The sequence below is a fragment of the Anopheles stephensi genome, chromosome 2, assembly GCF_013141755.1.
Source record: "Anopheles stephensi strain Indian chromosome 2, UCI_ANSTEP_V1.0, whole genome shotgun sequence".
In the NCBI taxonomy this organism is placed as follows: Eukaryota; Metazoa; Arthropoda; class Insecta; order Diptera; family Culicidae; genus Anopheles; species Anopheles stephensi.
In genome coordinates, this window is record NC_050202.1 from 87743098 (window position 1) to 87763573 (window position 20476).

Genomic DNA, 20476 nt, shown 5'->3' on the forward strand with positions numbered 1-20476 from the left:
GGAGAAAGTTTTCAGCGCTTAAAATTAAGTGAATAAAGAAAACTGCCACCGCGAAAAGGCAATAAATCTCTATCGCAAGCGATTTTTAAAACGACAAGTAAATCGTCGTCAAATCGGTCGCACCCTTCGGCCCGGTTAACATCTGTATAAATCACGTGCAAACCTTTCCGCACGACGATGATAATCATCACACACACACACACACACACACCGAATGGCACGGTTTCGGTTTTGGCACGACCATAAAAGCAACCAAGGGGGTAAATAACACCCTTACCATTTGCGCTTCTTGGCGGAGGTCACAAAAAAGATCACCTCGCTCGCCATTCTTTGCCAATATGTGGCGCGCGTGGGAGTAAAGATCCGTTCACCCCAAAACAACACCCCCTGGATCATCGCTCCATCGAAGGGAAAAGAAATGCACGAAATGGCAATGGAGCGGGAAAACCTCCCGTCGTGGAGAGCACATTGCACTCGCTAAACATGACACGCTCTCGGACGAGTGCGCTCGCCAGCTGCACAGAGCTCCAACAAACACACACCATCGGAATGTGGCGTCGAACGGGATTTTACGCTACGGCAGGCGAATTGGGAATTGGTTCGATGTTAGGAGGCGCGCTTATATAGATCATGCTGCTACTTTTCTTCCTGCTTTCTTCACTAGGTTCCTGAAACTCGTTTTCCTATGACACGACGATGGATACCGTTGCCGTGCTTCCTCCGGAGATAGTTACCCGCTCCTGCTACTGCTCGTGATCCCATCTAGACGCGTTCCATGTGCGAATAAGCAATGCACCTTGGATGGGAGGAAATGTCGGGCCAAACGAGTGGGCCAATACCAAAGGGGCCCGGTTTTTGAGCGGATGTGCTCAATCTCTCCATGGAGCATCGAAGGAGGTGATAATCGGCAATAGATCTAATAAATTACACAGTACCAATGGAAGTGTGTGCCTCCCTTCTTACCGATTCTCCGTGTTCCTAAACGTTTGCTTAAAGTTCAAAATATTGCTCATTGATTGCTAGAAGCGAAGGTTAAAATGATACATCGATAAGAAGCTCCCGAACTCCCGACACAAACGATCCAATTTCCCAACTCTAGAACGAAGCAGTATCTCTGGTTCGAGATTATGGCTTTTCTTCCCCCCCGAATTCGATCGAATATCCAAACGTCAGTCGAGAGGCGTCTGTTTTTCCAAAGATTCAATTTCTTCTACTTCCAACAGTTCCTCCCGACTGGTGGCATCCTCGCATGTTCCGGTTTTCCCGGGGGAGGGTCAGACACGAAAAAACTGCGATACGTTGTTGCTATGGTTTGATAATTGGCCCACGAGAGATTCAGATTACGTGTGTAATGACGTTTGAGCAGACAGAAGAGGCTGGGAAGAAACAAAAAAAAACATCAAGCATGATCCCCTATCCGAAGAAGATGAACCACTTTTGATGGGAGCGAAACGCGATTAAATGATCAATCGCTTGGAAGACAAACAACAACAACCGACCAAACAAAAAAAAAAAAAACGATACAAACACATATCGAGCGGAGTGCAAAAAGGCGAGCTGCCCAGTTGCCAACAGAACATCAAATAAAAGACAGACAGACGTTTGGTGAATTTTGAAAATGAAAATAAACGTAACCGCAACGACCACGACGACGACGAAGCCAACGATGGCGCAAGACCTCGTGGGCGGGAGAAGGCGCAAAGACTTCAAACTGATGATGATCTCATTTATTTGCGCGCTTGTTGCGCCCAGGTAAATAGAAATTTTCAACACTTTTACATTCGGCTGAGAGAGAGAGAGAGAGAGTGGAGGAAAAAAAAAGTTTAAAACAGTGGCCGGAATGGATATCGGAATGCTGGCGGAAAAAATTGGGAACGGGGGCAGTTTATTTTTATATTTATTTACCTTACGAACCGGGGCGTGCCGTATGACCCTGGTCGTGTTCAATTGCGATCTTTGGAGTAGGGTTCCTATTTCAGGCTAGAATTCCGAATTTTTTAAACTAAATTAAAACCCAATTGCTTTCATTCTGCTTTTCACGCGCAGCTCAAGAAGCAAAATATATTTAGCTCCAATTATTCCGAATAAAAGCGCCAGCCCCGCTAATAATACCTCCACGAACGCCACAGGTGTTGCTGGTGCACACCGGCGTTTCTGGTTGGAATGAAATCAAAACAGCAAATTAAATCTTCACCACCTAGCGCCAACAGAAAAAAAATCCATAATCCGGAACAAAAATAAAATCAAACGCCCGTTAACAAGATCATCTCCAGGCAATTGATGTTCTGCTTTAGGGGGGGGGGGGGGGGGGGGGATTTTTATTTTATCCATGCTCTTGTCGGCCGAAGCCGCGAGATCATCCAATTAGAGGCCAACAATGGCGCCACCGTTACCGCGCTGCTCTCGGCATTTGCGTAGTGGCGGTCGAGCCATCGAAGTTGATTGATCTCGCGCTTTTACGGACGGTTCGTCCAAGGTACTAATAATAGAGTGAAACATCAGCAAATAACAATCAAAAAAAAACCAAAAAGGTTCTCGATAACCGCCAGATATAATTGCCATCATTCGTTGCTTCCTCCTTTTGCGGACATGATGCTGTGTACACACATTCCAAACAGGAAGGGTTTTGTAGTTGGCGGGCGGCTCACTGTAGGAAGAGCACGCATTTGATGTCTTGCTCTGCTGTGTGGAGGGAGAGAAAATCGATCAAGTTTTCCTTGCTCGTCATAAGATGGAGCAGCAGAGTGAGCGAGAGCATCCGGAGAGAAAGAGAGAGTGAGAGAGAGCACGATATGTGTTCGACAACTGCATCAGCATAGCGCCGTCAAACAACAAGCACAAGGTGAAAATTCGTGCGAAAATCAAATGCGTACATGCGAACCGGGGAGCAGCGCAGCGCTGAACTGAATACCGAGTGAGAGAGGGTGGTTTATTTGCACCACAAAACCACCAAAAAGCCGGAAATCGAATTCAAATGCTCGGCGTGTGTCATCCCGAACCGGTGGCAGGGTCTGCAGATCATAGAGCATTTTCCATTCGCAAACGTCACACAGCAACGGACGGCGTGACGAAACGTGCACGTTTGATGAACTTATACGCTCACAAACCAGTCTTCCGATATGATGCTTTGGAAATTGGAAAATTGGAAATCAAAGCTGCATAGTTTGATGCACGTCCGACGAGCTGGCTGGGCGGAACAGGATCGCCGACGTAGACGCGCAATTCTCGACGCGCGCGCGTGTGTGTGAGCCTGGAGCACTTTTACCAACTTTTACCGGTGCGTTCAACCGTCAGGAAAAGCGTAATGAAGCATTCCTTTTTCTCTCACCCTTGATTGACGATACGCGAACGAACGCCAACGGACGCAAATAGAGCAGGGGGTGAAGGAATGGAAGAATGTGAAAAATGGTTCACTTATGTCAAATGAAAATGGTGCTGTGAGCGTCTCGCAGGCAATTGTTCCCCTCAATCGACTTCCCAGCCAGGGGGGGTACGGGGTGGAGGGGTGGAAAGTAAAACTAATTGCCAACCACTGTTTATTCACTTTTCATTGGCATGATGAAAAATCGCCTCCGGGGAGTTTCGGGCATTGTTTAGATTTTTCTACCATTCCCGAAAAACGGTCCGCGATTGGTTCTCTGTCAGCCTCCAGCCCCCTAAGTGTGCAAAACCGTCAACAGGAACAATGTCACGTGTACCACCACTTGACGTGAAGTTACGCATTCCGGGTGTTTGGCTTGGAACAAAACCGGATATGGTTGCCGTTAATGCGGCTTGGGAAAAATCAATTAATTCATTGCGTAGCTCGGGAACAACACTATTCGATTTGTATTGAGCGTGACCGTTGCAAGGGGGCCTCCCCTTTGTTTGAATAATAGTTCACTCTAAATGTGGGGTGAAAAATGGCGCGCATCACTTCAAGTGCTAGAGTTAAGGGAGGAGTATTTCACATCGTTTCGCAACATAAACTCTTTGGAAGCAACTTGATTGATGATAGGGTTTTGGTGATGGACACAGCGAACATACTATTACGACTATGGGCAAATTAATCTGAGAATTGGTAGTGCGGTGTCTTTCTCATCACATAACCCTACCACCGGATCCTGCTGTAGAACTCATATACAGTCCTGTTACAAATGCGGAGACCATCATGCTCTTTAATACAGCTCAGATATCGTCTGGTTTCTGAAGAGTTTGTCTGCATGTCTAAGAGGCGTATGCTTTAGAGAAGCTTCCTGAAGCTGAAGACTGTAGTTGGCACCCTTATGCGAATCTCTATATCAATTTAGTTGCTGGTGCCAACTTCCGATCCAAGATAGGTGAAGTTTCGCACGACTTTGAAGTCTTATTGGGCCTTGTTCTGTTAAACACCAACCAGAGGTTTTACGACGCGTACCAGGATATGAATTGGCTTAAAAAAGTTAGTTTCTGAAATTCTGAGCCATGTCAACTCTTCGACTCATCTTTGAAGACTTCACAATCAGGACACTTTCCACCAAAATCTAGACCCAGCGCATCGAATCGAAACATAGAATTTTAATAGCATTTTGAAGCAAGTATTGTAGGTCAATAGTTTATATCTATTGGATGCTAGGGCTAGAACTAGGCCTCAGTTGAGAGACTATGCCCAAATATCAGCTAATCCCTCCACATACAGAAAAACGTTACCGGTATCTGTTTATCGCGAGGAAAATCTCGCCCAAAAACCATTTGCTCTGTTATGCAACGTGTCGAAATTAATTTCAATACTCCATCTACAGCCGAAAAGTTGGAAAATATGTTACCGTGGCAGATAAGCACGAAAAAACAATTCCCAGCAGTGTGTTGATAGAAATCCCGCCTGGCGAATAAATAATCGAGATAACGAGCTGAATGCACATACGCGACACGCTGTTCCGACAGCGAGCAGAGAAATGCACTGCCAAAAACTAAACCTTCCACCGTGCGCCGTTGGCCATGGAGTGTGGTGGAGATTATCGCTTTTGCTACAGGAACGCAGCACACAAACAGCATGGCATCCAATGTCCTTACGGGTCCCCATACGGGCCCGGAAAAGCTTACCCAAATAGCAGATGCTCCAGCACTGTTACACGCGATAGAACTTGCTCTTGTGCTTAGCTATCATTATCGGAAGGGGTTTGGGGCGAAAAAGTATTCCCACCATCGTTCGGTACGGTTTCCCTAACACTTAGTGCACAAGTGATTCTACAGCGGATCAGATCAACGTGTTTGCGATACAATTTTGAAAAACCATTTTACAACCACCCCGAAAAACGGTGACCTCGTCCACCGACTTCGAACATAATATTTTGCCAACAACTTGCGAACGAATAATGTCCCAATAGCCCCCTGTGTAATATTCCTGGAGCCTAGGATAATGGACCGGACCGGATCTTTTCCGACTCCCCGGTCAACGCGGGGCAATGGAAGTATGTGTTAGAACTCGGACGGAAGGAAAAGCGAGTTTTCCCAGCTCGCTTCATCATTGTGTGTGGAATGACGACGACAACAAAGGGTGGAAAATTTGTTCACAGTTCGATCGTTCCGCGTGTGCTCGATACGGTGTGACTACATCGTTCATGTCAATTCGACATGCAATTACTACGGCAAACTTCCAAGCCGCCTTTCTGTCTGTGTGTGTGTGTGTGAGTCTAGATTCTGAGGCCGGATTCTGCGGTTGGGGAAAAAAGGTACAGAGGAAACTGTAGCATTTGATTAAATCGTTTCCATCTCGAGTTCCATCCTTCCCGGTCGAAGGATTGTATTATTGTGGCACAGCAGACGACGTCCTGGCGGTGGCATGGCAAAGCGGTTTATGAGAATAATTGAATTGCGTCCTCGCAAATTTGCTCGCCGCTTTCCTCGCCCCGGCACACAATGGAAGTAAAAGCGTGAGTTAACGGTCGGAAGCAAGGATTCGATTCGCCGAATCTCTTTGCCTAGTCGATTACGCTCACTCTTCTACCACCGATCCGTATATCCTTCTTAGCGCGTTCGGAGGAGAGAAAAAAAGAGGAGCAATAAACACGCACACACACACACACACACAAACGTACACCTATTAGGAACAGAGGGAGACATTAAACTACCTTGGAAATTGACGGAAGGCCTCCATCCAACACAAATTTCCATGCCCATTGTTCGGCAGGTTTTACCCAACCCAGCAGGACCCGAAACCCTGCGACAGTGGTGAGTGCAATTAGATCCTTGTTCCGGGGTAGCCTGCCAAACCACGCTAAACAATTACGAAGGGTGAGTTACGGCCGTTGGTTCTCGTAAAAATTGTTATTCTTTCACTTTGGCCTCTCTAAAAGCAATTAAGCTTCTACGGTTCCGTCAATCGCTGACTTTTTCCCCCTCAGTTGTTCGGCGGTAGTTCGCTTATAATAATAACATTTCTAATTTGATAACCACAAACAAATAGCGATACAAATGGACCAATCCAATGTGAGAGCTTGGAGGAAGAAATAAAAAGGCGAGAGAGAGAAACAACCTCATGCAACAACAAACGAATGTCGCCCTCGCCGGAGGGGGAACGGGTTAAAGTGCTTCCAGCTGTGTGGAAAGCAACATCACGCTTATGACATATTTAACGTCCTTCGTCTGGAACTCTGGTCTAGATTTCCCGGGAGAAAAAAATCTCAGCTCTAGAATCTTTGAAGGATACATGTCTGCTATTTGACTAATACTGACCGGGACCACCGGGCCGGTAGATGCGACAGTGGAGCCCGGTAGCACCGAGAAGGACCGGGGTTCATATCCCATCTGGGCCGTTCTCCTATATCCAACTATGGGGTATCAATAAGTCTAGTGAGCCAGGATTGTGGCAGGCACATGGCTCTAGAGGTCGTTAGGCCAAAAACTAAGAAGAATGTCTGTCATTTTGTGCCTAACTCAGGTAAGTATATATTCAAGTTTTAACGTTAAAAGAAAAGAGATTGCTTGGTGTTTTCGTTTATGCATTAACATTAGGAAATTTGACTCTAAAACCCTGCAAAAACGAACTGTTTTGATGTCCACAAAAATGTCATCAGTACCGCCAGGACCTGGAACTATTGGACCTGGAATATTCGTTTTATTTGCCCTAAATTTGGCTTCTACTTCCTGCCACCAGCAACTCCATTCATTTGGAAACGAAATTTTAACATGCAATCAATATCTTGAAAGTTGATCGTAGCACAAACGAACGAGTCTCGTCCGGCAACTCCGTAAAAGCAATTAGCAATTATTCTTCAAATGCCACCGAAAACCCCGGGGTGGCCCGGCGCACTCCGGTGCACTAGTAGTCCAGACCGGTCCCCATCAATAGTGTACAACAACCAGAACAGTGGCACGCTGCACAGCATGAGCCAACAGCACAACTGAGGACATGGTTTTCAATTCGGCATTTGCATGCAATCAACCGCAGAAGCCAAAATCTGCACCACTTTTTGCTCCACTGCACTTTTCCTTACCGGTGGTGGTGTGGAAAATTTGAGCGCAGGAAAAACTAGCCGAAAGAGAGCGTTGGTGAGAGAAACCTTGTCTCTCTTTGCTCGCTCTCTCGCGATGAGTTGAATTGTTTTTCGATCGAAATCCACCCTGGCCACGAGAATACATGTCAATTTTGGGGACCACTTTTTTTCCCTCGCTTTGTTACACAAGCGAGGCGCGACGCGGGTTGTTCTAGAAAACAAAACTAATGAAGCCATTTATCGATGACGCTACGCCGAATGACGAGCTACGGGTGTATGCACATACCGGGTGGCCCTAAATTGTCCAACCCCCGGTCCCTCGGTAGTGACATTCAAAGTAGCTCTCTTTTCTATCCCCCCCAATGCTGTTTTTGAGGACTTTTGTCCGTGTTTCGTCAAAGTTTGTCCTTGTTTTCGAATTTGTACCAGCACTTTTTTTTGGTGTATGGTGTTTAATTGTGGAAAAAACTGCACTGCCGAACCGCGCTCAGTGCTCAGTGCATACGCGAAACAGCAGAAAGGCCGACTGTTTGTTTTACTAATGCCATTGGCAACGGTAAACGGTGCACATTGCATGCGTTTTACCATTTTTTTCCCCCCTCCGGGTGGCGCCCTCGACGTGCAGGCACAAAAAACACGCTTGTTTGTTTGCCTAAAATGCAACCGATTTGTGGCAATCCGATTCGCTTTGTTTGTTCGATTTTTAACCATTCCGTCCGAGAGTGTTGCGACAATTTAATGGTTCTCTGGTGACGCATCTCCGAAACAAAAACAAAAAAAAAGGTTGGAGAGAGGAAATGCAAAACAAGTCACGTGCTAGCGGCACAGGATGACGCCAGAGTGTCGATTGGATTCAAGAACAAAAATTGCTATCCGTATCATATTTCCATAGATGCAGCTGCGTTTTTTGCTGCCGGTCAAATTCGATTGTGCCTCGCAGTTGGACGGGATATTAGATCCCCATTGTTTGGGGGGCTGCCAATTAGATATAGTTTCCAGTCGCTTTTGGTTCTAAAACAACCGATTATTAGATTGCGGATCGACTTTTGACAAGAACTTTGAAGCTTTTCATCACATCAAACATCAACAGATCTTAGGTTACACTACATTAAACGATTCTACCAACATGTTCGTGGGGGAAAACACTCCAACACACAAAGAACGCAATTGTACAGCGTACGAGCAAACCACGCGCTATCCCAAGGTTATCGAGATCACACCAAACCTGCAGTGGCAAAGCATTTATTGCGCATCCGAAAACACACGGCACTTTCCAACTTCGTGGAGAGGTCCGCGTGCCGAGACACAAGGAACATTTCCGTTCCGTTCAGATCGCTGGAAAAATCGGATTTTTCATCACCCAACGGGGGAGGGGCTGTTTGGGGGTTTTCAGCAACAGTATCGTCTCACGTGTGTGTGCGTAAATTAACTCTCCCACACGCAGACACACGAACAAGCTAGTCGGAGACAGAGTGCCACCAGAGTAGAGTGACGACGGTCTCTGCTCTCTGGTCTGTGTCTTTTATGCGCCCGATTATCGGTGGTGTGATGAGGTGCTCTTTTAGCAGCCAAGAAAGGGGAAAAAGAAAACACGGGTGAATCAGCGGTCTGGTCTCTCAAACAGAAATCTCAACCACATTCGCGAGCAGCTCACCCATTCTTCCCAGTCGCCACTTTTTCGCGTGCTTGTGGCTGCATAGTGATTAGGAGTCCTCGGTGGAGGGTGGAAAACACACGTCACCCAACAGCGACAACCGAAGCGCCGATCGAGACTGGAGCGCGAACGCTCATTTACCTTTGTCAGGACGAAGGTGCGCTGCTGCTGCTACTTGAGAAATCGAGAAGAGATTCTTCTCGCCATTTATGTGAGACAAGTGGGTGAATATTCCATTCCGATGCTCGTTGGAACGACCGATACTTTGTTGGAGCTTCTCCCTGGTGTTTTTTTTTTGCGTCACCTTTCGGGTTGGAGAAGGCACAGACTTTACGACGACGCTGTTATTATTTTACGTTGTTATCGTTATCTTCTGCACCAAGCCCTTTCCTATCTTGGGTGTTCCTCGACAATAGTGGAACGAAACATACGGACCCTGGACTATACAGAGTGTTTGGTGTGGCAGCATTCCATAAATCCAACTCGCTTATTCAACAGACACCCTCCCGCCCTGTGTGGTGGGCCAAAGGGGGGTTTTGTTGCTTGTACAGTGTTTAAATGGCAATAAAAAATTCATTTATCTTGTTGTGGGTTTTGTCCTCTCTCCTCGGCTTTTTTAAGAGTAACCAGTGTAAAAAAATGCAGTTTTGGAGAATGAAATATAGCACCTCACACAGAAAAAATGCAATAGGGCGGTTGGATTTAAAAAAAAACACACACACACACACACACAAACTTCAGTATCAAATTGCTCCCATCTTCATATGCTTCCTGCTCTATCGCACTTTCCCATCGTGGAAATTCTGCCTCGAGTTTAATATTCATCTAACGCTACTCGGTATCATTTGTTGCGACAGTTTTTTTTTTTGCTCTCTTTTATGTCCTCTCGTGCGACACAAAATTCGATGTTGGAACTCCCTTTCACCTTTACCCCCATGTTTTTTTCTTTCTCTCTCCCCCCTGGAGAATTGGACAGATCAGGACATGGAATTGAGACTGGGCAAAGGATAACGGTGACAACGACATTCCTGCGGTTTTCGGTCGATGATGCCGCCTGGTGACCACGACAACGTTCTTCTCGACTGCAATTTGATCGCGCCCGAACAGAGAAAAAGGATACTTTATTAGGGCTATAAGCATTACACGGAGCTTACGGGAAGCGATATTGAGTGAATGAAATTGAATACTCAAAACACACCTCGATGAGTTCGCTAGCCATTTTTTGTGGTACTTTTTACTCTCTTTTACTATAAGCAAGGGTTGCAAAAGAGCCAAGATCAGAATGTTATGATCTGCTTTAATGTCATATCTGCGGTATCCTTTCTGGACCTTTGCGATCAAGTATTACTGCCTCACTTTTTAATCCTTTTGCAATAAAGCTAAGCTCATCGGTGTATGGGTACTTTTCAATTAAACTGGATTATTCTAATGACGATGCATGGCGTTGGAATTTTTCAGTGGTATACGTATATTTAGCTCTTTTCAAGAGGAATCCTTGGCCCATTTGTTATTGACATTGGAACACCATGTCTAGAATGCTAGTTTTCCCCATTTTTCGGACAAATATATAGATCAATACTTTATTGCCTACTTTATTGTTAAGCATCTAAAGTTCGTAGACTGACAATTCTGGCTAACTTTTTCTTGATTTTGCAGGAGCTGAATGACGAGTTCTAGGCCTCACGAACACCTCTGCGTCTAGGACTCTAAGCCTCTAGTTTGAGGGTACAATAGTCGGAATGATGTTAGGTCCAGTAATCGAAGAAAAAATCGAGAAGCCGCTACAATGACGGTAGGCTGTAAGATGTCATGAGAATGACTCCGAACGACCCTCGACTGTATTCTGGCAATATCCCGGATTGGCAGAAGATGGTCCTTAATTGTGAATTTTTTTGAGGAATATCTGAAGTGACGGTCCGGATGGGTTATGATAGATCAAATAGGTATCAAAACACAAAAGAATAGGCATAACACTGGTTTTGAACTACTGGTGGGAGCTCTAAAATATTGTTCATTGTGAGCCACAGAAGCTAAAAATTCTCATCCTGAAGAATAATACATGATTTCAAGAGACAAAAGGCTTGTATATTGTTGTTTCAAAGGATCTCCATCTCCAATGAAAATTATGCCCAATTCTTCATATTACACGTTCTCCAAATCGGCTCCAAATGTCACTTCTTGAAGTACCAATAATGTTAGTGGTACTTAACGATGAAATGATGTTGCCGTTTAACTTTATCATAAAATAAACCCAATAATTTTATTTACAACCAACAATTTCTCTCCAAAAACCCACCCAATGCCTTTGGACCACCGTCTAAGCAGACAGTTTGTATCTATTTGTTTTTGTTTTTGGCAACCGCGTGCATTTGATCGCTCACCGTTCTCTCTATCTGCACAGTCTCAGTCGTCTCTCACCATAGCATTCGGGGGAGCATCAAACGACATGCCGTTATGGCCCTTTTGCCTAACCGATAAGTCAAGCAAAGGGACTCAAAAAACCGGGCCGAAATTGGTGATGACACTGGAAGAGGGCTGTTTTTGTTGTGAAATAAAAGCAACAACACACAACACAGTACGGCGCGCGATTTCGCAGTGCGCAGTCGCAGACATTTTCCGTCTCATGCTCGCGTACTTTGGAGAGCAGCGGCCCTTTCACGCTCACGCGATGTCTTTTTGGAGGTTTTTGTGTGTATTTTTTGTTGCTGCAAATCGTATACACGCGGCTTCTTCTTCAACTTTCGTTTAAGGGGGCTATTCTGTTGGTAGTGAAGAGGAAGTATCGGGGTGAGTAGTCCCCCACATTAAGGGTTGATAATGTTACACTAACACATCTTCAAGAGAACGGAGAATAAGTAAACGGTCGTCCGACAACAACAACAACAACAACGCTATGCAACACGAAACGATTTTACAAGACGAAAAGAGAGTTTACATCGCATCCCCTCAAGCTCCCAACTCCCACCAACCCACCCCTCTCCAATTCCCATGATGAGGCTGTGTTTGTGTCGGTCGGCTTGTAAGTAAGTGCTGATGATGGCAATGATGATGATATCATCAACCCGCGCTCTCGAGCTGGTTGAGAGACTTGGAACTCTCTCTCTCTCTCGCTGGTTCCAAATCGCCCGCAAATGCAACCCTCCGCAAACTCACCACCCTTAAATAGAAAGGTACACGCGTACATGTGTCCACCCCCCCTCCAGCAGAACCCCACTTTTCCAATTCATTTTTGCTCCCCACAACAACACCAAACCAAACTCAATCTCTTTATGTTGCTTGTTTGGGTGTTCGAGCATATTATTTCAATCTCTCTCTCTCTCTATCTCTCTCTCTCCCTAGCTCTAGCTCTCCGCAGGGTTGTTATAAAAATTGATCCGAAACGAAAACGCGTCGAGTTGCGATGCAGAAAACACGATGTAACCGACCCACAACACTCCTTCCCCCTCCTCTCCTGGGACTAGCGCGCCGCGGATGGCCTTTCTCGAAGGGAGCACCACTAAACGCACCTGGTCAACATGTGTGCGTGTGTGTGACTGTGGGGTGGATTTCCTCTGTTTGCGTAGCGATGGGCTGCATGAATGAGCGCACTTCGGAGTTGGGCTGAGCGCGACGGCGGCGGCGCTTGGCTTTGTGTGTTTTTGTTTGAAAAGAGCGAAATTTTCACCTCGCCAACCGTGTATACGTGTGAATTGATTTCGCTGCGACTTACACGCACACACACAGTTCAGCTTTCAGCTATGCGGATAATTTATTTATTGGCTTGCGTCTTTATTCACTTTAGATAGCTCGCTGGCTGAATTTATTGACTATCGGCAGAGTAGCAGATCACATTACCAGCTCATTCGTCTTTTATTGTAATCATTCGGAGTGTTGAAAAAGAGATTAGCGATTAGAAACAAAACAAATCGCATTTATATCACAGCAGCACAATAGCTGCAAATCCGATTAATTAATGCCCATTGTGTAATGGAACCCTTTTTTTGAACAAAATTTTTGTTTCCCTTAATTTGCATATGTTCACACTTGATCAATAAGGGGCACACATACACACACGCACGCACGCGCGTATCATTTTCACCCTGCGGTGGATGTGTGTGAGTGTGTGTCGAGATGTAACACAGGCAGTAGTAGCAGCATCGATTAATAAAATAGCTTCACCACTCTACTCGCTCTTGTTGCATTAAATAACGCAAAAGACTCCCTCCTCTGTTTCGCGGTTGACACATGAAGGACCCCGGTGGTAAGCAAAATTACCCCACTACATGGACGCACACACACACACACGCACGCATACAGCCGTAGATATAATATCAGAACCAGTTCGCCGCGGGGACACACAGTCGGGGATTGAAAACTCGCCCATTTGGGCATGAAAACGGTGGTGGTTGCGTTTTGCACCTGGACACCTCCGGGGTTCGTTCTTCGGGTGGTACACCGATAATGCTGTCATCGTCCTGCTTTTTTTGCGATTGGTAAAAAGGGTAGCGAAACAGTGACAGATGTAACAGTAGGAGCACTCTTTCGATCTGATTTTGGAATTACTACTTCCGATAATTATATTAGGTATATGAAGCGTATCGACAAAAGCATGGAGTATGGAACGAGAGCCTTCGAGAGGCAGAAAATTTGGTCAAAGTTAAAGACAAGACGGGGACAGTATAGGAGATTCTTGTATAGTTTGGATCATCTATACGAGGCTCCCAGGACCTTACAGCCTGGTTGCTAGCATCTGCTTATAAGATCCTGCCAGAATGCGGTTGTCAGGTCAAGTCATGAGAATGGGCACCGGACGACTTAGCCCGTAAACTCTCAAACGGCGCTCGATCGTAACCAATCTCTAGTACTTCTGCGGAAAGCCTAGACTGCGGAAGCAGTTGAAGTAGCAAGTATCCTCGCTTTCCTAAGGTCTTCAAGACATACAACCTAAAAACAGACTTAGCAGCATAGCCTCCATTAAACAATAATTATGTGCTCTTATTCTATTGTCCATCACTGTGAAGTTACGACCGTGTGGCGCTTGCTGAGCTGCATAAGAAGGCCACCAGAAAGAGATGACATGTGGTGGTCTCCTGCTTGCTTCACTTTTTTCGCCTTCTTTCGCCGAGATCGATCAAAAGGAGCCCGAGCGACATACTTATTAATGGATTACATTTACACAGCGAACGCACACACCTTCGAAGCATCGGTGTGAGTGTGTTTGCGTACTTAAAGAAAGGCGCAAGAAAGTGCCACTCAATTCTCGCTTCGGGTCCGGTTCGGTTGTATTCTTGTTAAAATTAGTTTAATGACCATTAGCATAGGACCAGGCCGGCCGCCGGCCTAGGGTTCGAAGGCTTCAACCATCATCAAGGGTCGATCGATTACACCGAACACACCGTACCCGGCTGGTCATCCGGTTTTCGTCCGGCTCTCTCTCTCCCTCTCTCTCACACAATTCGCTCGGTGGCTTTTTTATCACTTAGCGCCACACCACCATTTAACACAGGCGGCACCACAAATTACCGCCAATAAAGGTTGGTCCGCTGCTTCATTGAATTTCATATCGATTATTTACACGCCGTGTTTATGTTCTGCCACGGGTAGATTGTGTGGCCCCAACCCGGGGTGGGTGGGTGCTATAAAAAAATAAGAAACATAAGCGCCCACAAACACAAAAGAAAGCATTTTTTCAAATTTAACCGCTTTTTGGCATTGACCATAACGAACCGGTGGCCCTACATTTTATTTGACAATCCATCTAACCGAAAATGGCCCTTAAAAGCATGACCATTCAACGCGGGAAGGAAGCCGTTCTTCCTTTTCTCACAGACGCGATCAGTGTTAATGCGTGCGGCGTGCGTACGTACGTTTGTCTAGGGGAATTCCCCTTTTATTCTCAGCTGTTTAGCAGCGGCAGAATACACGGAATGCAACGGCACGGTTGTGGAGGCCCTACTAACATAATCGAAACAGCAGCATATGTGCGCGTGTGATGCATTTTCCATCGTTCCGTTTTTCTTTTATCGGTTTCCCTTTGGTTCGCTCGTTTTTTCCCCCTCCCGTTTGGCATTCACAGACGCATAGCCTCGATACGATTAGTTTATTTTTTTTCCCTTCTTGCTTTCGGGACCGGTTCTGCATCATACCCACACGGGCTGGATGGCTGGCTAGCTAGCTGACTGGCTCGGGGCCCCTATTGCGCTATACGGGATTCGAAGGTGCCAAGCAGCGGTGTTCCAGACCGGAAAAAGTTACGAACGGTCTCTTCTTAACCACTCACACACACACAAGCAGAGAGAAAGAGACATGGTAGAGTGCTACACATTTTTAAACACGTCCACCAGCCCTGCAGAACGTATTACGACAGCATGTGTTCCTCGACCTGGGAACATCGTCTCTTGGCTGAGGCAGAAGGCAGCAGAAGCGGCGGTGAACCCAGGTAGGAACGAAAGTGTGTCCCCGGCATAGGACGGACCGCGATCACGAATCGTAATGCTACACTCGAGAAGGGCAAAGGTAACGACAGCTAATTGAGCTCGACCTTTTTGCATAGGCGTCGATGGCGAAGAATAGTGAAGAACGCCGACCGAAAAGACACAGTTTCTTGCACCATTTCAAACGCGCTGCCCGAGAACCACGATCCGGAGACAGATGGTGCGCCAGTCTGTTATTATCCACCCTCTTTGCTCATCTCCCTTTGTCGATGATGATGATCCTCCTCCCCGGTGGAAGGAGATAGATCACTTCCTTTTACGCGTTTCCGCTCTCGGCGCCGGTTTCGGTGGTTCCGGAAGGAAGTGCCCGGGATGAATCAAAATCGATTGATTTGATGATCGCGATCGCGACTTCCAGCATTACAGCGGCTGATTGCTTCTTCCTGTAAGGGAAAATCCTCAATCCACGCAGCGGCGTAATTTGGGAAGCTTTTTGTAATGAGCGTAAATGAATATTTGATTACGGCAAACTTGGTTAATGCTACTCGAGAGCGGAGAGTTAATAATCACTCAAAGAGGCGGCCTTTTGCTTCTATGTTTGGCGATTGGTTTGGTAGAAAAGGAAAGAGAAGAGTGCGTGTGAAAAGGAAGTGCTGAATTGTTTTACAGCATCCCAGTACGTTAAATGATGGGATGGAACAGTGTGTACAGTCTGAGACCCACGTGACGTCAATATTGGACCAAATGAGTTGTAAAATTGAAATTAACTCATCAGTAGATTCAGTACACATCGCTCGAACTTGTTGAATGGTGGAAATGTTATCCGGGATCTTCAATTCTTGTTGTAAAATTACATTCAAAATTATTTTGATTTCTTCTGCTCCTTTCGCTCTACAACCTCAAGGTGTTTATGCCTGACTTTCTTGATTTAGTCTACCCTTAGCTGGATAATCTGTATTGTGCAATCCAGGGTAGGATTTTTTAAACGGCAGAAATGGTGCTCGCTCCCAAACCTTCCATTTCTGGATTCCTCGACCTGATTATATTCATAGCTTGATAGCCAGTCCTGTGTACAAAGGACGGTCCGGGAGAGATTCGATATTCAGTTCTGTAGTATGAGAAACCGACGCCACTTCCGGACTGCCCTGACGGATACCGGCTCAATATTGCAGTTTCCGAACCGAAGTCGGCAGAGACTCCAGAGTTCGTTTAATGGTGTTTCTCTCATTTCAGTTCAGTTTCGAAGATAATACAACATCCTTCCATCGAGATATCGCTGCATATTTTCGCTGCTGCAGCATATAATTAAATAGGTCAATAAATCACGATGTTACGTAAGCCACGCGATTGTGACAAATTGCGAAAAATTTAAATAAAAACCAACCTTTGATACTGCAGCTCCTGCCGTATGTTTATCACTGCCATTTCTTCTGCCGGTTCCATTCTCTGCCGATGATGACTGCGAGGACGACACGGTTGTGCCAGCAGCGGAGTTGTGGCCGTTGCTTGTCACTGTAGCTTTCGACCCTTTCGTTCCAGCTCCGGTCACAGATGATGCTGTGTGTTGTTGCTGCTGCTCTTTGCGCTGAGCGAACGAGGAAAGCTTCTCGCTCGTTCGCATAGAAACCGTTGATGACGAGGCGGTCGAAGCAGGCGACGTTCCCACTGTGCTACTGCTGGCAGCAACGGCAGCAGCTGATGCGCTATTGCCAGCTCCTTGCTGTTGCTGCTGTGCCTGTTGGCCGTTGTTCTCCTGATTGTCCTCATCGCTCAACGTGAGTCCGGCTGGCGACAGGACCGAGACGCGCTTCTTGTTCACCAAACGCGACGGTTTGCCGGGAAACTTGGACTTTCCCATGGTCGTCGGACTTGTCGGCTGCGGGCTGGAGGACGACGGCTGGGTTCGGGCGCGAATTTGCTGCACATTCCTGTCCGCTGCCACCACCGCCGGGGGCGGACCGTGGGGTTGCCGTGCTGCTGCAATGTGGTTTGGTGGCGTCACGGGAGTATGTGTGTGTGTGTGTGTTGCTGCTTTACCAAAAATGAAAACACCACCGAAACCAACACCGACTGTGAGTGTGTGATGAAGCACGGATCGACCTTCTTTAAGCACCACCCTGCACGGCACGCACTCGGTTGTGCATATGTCGAATACGCTCACACACAGCTACGCACGCACACACAATGGAATACACGTATATGCACGATCGCACCGATCAACAACGGCACGGAGATGACACGGTTTTATTTTTAATAATACGACAGCAATAGCAGCAACATTTAGCGCAATGGCACATGGCTGACGACAAACGATTAACCTCTCGAGTGGGAGAGAGAGAGAGAGCACGTACACATGCACACACGCTCTTTCGCTTTAGCTGCTCGCACGCACGCACGAACGCACACAAACGCACTTACACATATATTTATATCCACACCAATGCACACAGCTGCACGCACGCACAACACCGTCGTCGTCGTCGTCGTGTGAGGAGGTTTTCCAATTTTTGCGCTCACTATTTTTGTCGTGTTGAACAATAAATTTATATTTGTATTCCTTATCTGCGGCAGATTGTGTGACGGGCCGGGAATGACATACAATAAAAAGGTTGGCTGGCTGGTTGCCTGCACGGGCGCTGCTTTGTGTACACTTTTCGAAAAATTAGACTCTACGCTCTTTTGCTCTCCGTGTGGCGCAGCTGCTGCTCGCTTGCTCTTTCTCGCTCTTGCTTTAGCGCTCTTTAGCTTTTGCTCCTTCCATCAAACACTACCGATGTACACACAAACACAAGCACAATGCCTTTTATTTCACGCATATGCGCACACATACATGCACACACACATTTACAGAACACGCACACACACAATCACTGGGATTACAACACTGGATTTCGCTACTGCTGCTAATCTGCTCAGCTGCTGCTTTTACTCCGGCGGTTGTTGTTTTTCTTTTTCTTTTTTCCTTCTGACAGATTTGCACCGTTACACGCACGCACGCACACAAACGCTCGCTCTGGCTCTTTCTTTACTTTTCGCTTCACATAAAAACACAACTGCACGATTAGAACAATAGATTCGACACGCACACAGAAATATCTTTATCCCCGTAGCGATTCGTACGGATTGCTGATGCTGCCCGCCGCTGGTCGCCTCATCGCTGCCGTGTCGTACGTGGGTGTTTTGATAGCACACTTTCACACACCGTAATCAACACCAACCAAGCAAACACACACGCGTACACATGGTTCACGTTGACCGTGATTGGGATAGTGTAGGGGGGGAGTGAATGCTTTTATTTTTGCTTCCTTCGCCCTGCACGTTCACCACTATTGCTGCTTTCAATGGCACGCTGCGGCTGCTGCTGCTGCGTACTCTCTTGCCGTGACTTGTTTGACTTGTGCGACTGAAAACGCGCAAATAGCCTGCGAAGAGGTGAGCGAGCGACTCTCTGCGGCTGCGGTGAGCTTTTTTCTCAACTTGCTGTCATTTTGACGTTGCTGTCACTGTCAAGAAAAGCCGGCATGTGTCAAGAACATTTCAGCGGAAGCCATTTTGAATAAAATATCTTGAAGAGATGGTTTTTTTATTTAGAAAATTTAAAACAAACACAAATAATCACTTGGGTTATGAATAATCAAGCCCGAAATGAACAACACTATTTTATTTTATTATTAAACTATCAATACAAATAGCATCCAAAAATCTTTATCGGATATTGTACATATCATGAAGATTGGAAGCTTTTCCCGTTTAAATGACAATCAAAAAGTCTTCTTTTTGCTTTATAAGGCACATTTTTTCATAAGTAATAAGGCATGGAATATGTTTTCAGAAAATCTTATTTATTTATTCGGTTTCGGATTTGGCGAGAAAAAAAGCTCCACGGCATCTTTCTACTTCGTATCTATACACCTTGGGCTAGCTGGGGAAAGCTTTCTTTTGACATTTCTCTACAGCGAAGTAAAATATTTTGTTTACCTTTGAAGCAAAGAAAACTTTCTGCGTGAAATTGAACATTTTATACATTTTCTCCTATTTTTAACTAATACCTGTGATTGATTGTGACCAAATAGATTGTGTTACATTGTTTGTAAGTCACATATCGGGCTTTGAGCGCCTCCATTACCTTCGAACGTCTGATTGATTTGTAGATGCAATTCCTCGATGACCTCACCGATTCCTAACGGTACCATATTTCCACCATTGCAGATAAACGATTCATCTGCAGCATGGATGCACTGAGCGTGATCGAAAAGCGAATCGACAACCTTAATCAACTGCTCGGTCCACTGCCAACCGACGAAAGCCAGTCGGAAAACTTAACCGATGCCATTCTGTCCGCCTCATCGTTCCTTCCGTCGGCGAGCACCGGCCATCTAGCGGACGGTGCCGCCCGTGGTGCAATACTGGAAACGTTCAAGCGTAAGGACGAACTGGAAGCTTACCTCGATCCGGCATACCTGGAGGAAAAGCAGGACATCAAGGCGAAGGAAATGTACATCAACACGATAGCGAACGATCTGGCCGGCACATTCGAAACGCTGCAAAAGATCAAATCGCTCGAACCTACGCTCGGGGCCGAATACTTTCGCAATCTGCCCGACGTTAGTGAGCAGCTGAAAACGATGACCACGACGGCGGGCGAACAGAAGCAGGCAAACGAACTGCTCGAGGAAAGTCTCGTCATAGCGATGCAACGTTACAGCGAGATTCAGAGCGGGATAAAGGATTCGCTTAAAGCCATGACCGATCGGTTGGATCAGCTGGAGGAGCGGCTAGTGCAGAAGAAAAAGCAGGATAAGGATATTTAAGTATAGGACACGCATAAATGGGGGCACACGAGTGTTGTACACTTAACATTCGATTGCTTTGTGCGCTGCTTGCAATGAAAACGTTAAACGATCGCTTAATATAATATACTATTCAAACAAGGCGAGACGTTTATTTGTGATATA

At 46.2% G+C, this 20476-nt stretch overlaps 2 protein-coding genes across 3 annotated transcripts in view; one reads left to right on the forward strand and one right to left on the reverse strand.

Moving 5' to 3' along the window:
- Positions 1-18995, reverse strand: part of LOC118505029 (histone-lysine N-methyltransferase trithorax) — a 108234-nt gene extending 89239 nt beyond the window's left edge. For both annotated transcript variants that reach the window (XM_036040245.1, XM_036040244.1), the window contains exon 1: positions 16906-18995. In XM_036040245.1, the coding sequence (XP_035896138.1) occupies positions 16906-17379 (474 nt within the window). In that variant the 5' untranslated portion in view covers positions 17380-18995. The remainder of the gene's footprint in view (positions 1-16905) is intronic.
- Positions 18996-19453: 458 nt separating this feature from the next.
- LOC118505098 lies at positions 19454-20462 on the forward strand. The gene is made up of 2 exons (XM_036040401.1): positions 19454-19611; positions 19731-20462. Exon 2 carries the CDS (start codon positions 19751-19753, stop codon positions 20330-20332), a length of 582 nt encoding a protein of 193 aa, XP_035896294.1. The 5' UTR covers positions 19454-19611; positions 19731-19750; the 3' UTR covers positions 20333-20462.
- Positions 20463-20476: the final 14 nt, after the last annotated feature.

What these genes read in the sequence shown, in the direction of transcription:
- LOC118505098 (XM_036040401.1), top strand. Translation starts at nt 19,751, where the DNA reads ATGGATGCACTGAGCGTGATCGAAAAGCGAATCGACAACCTTAATCAA.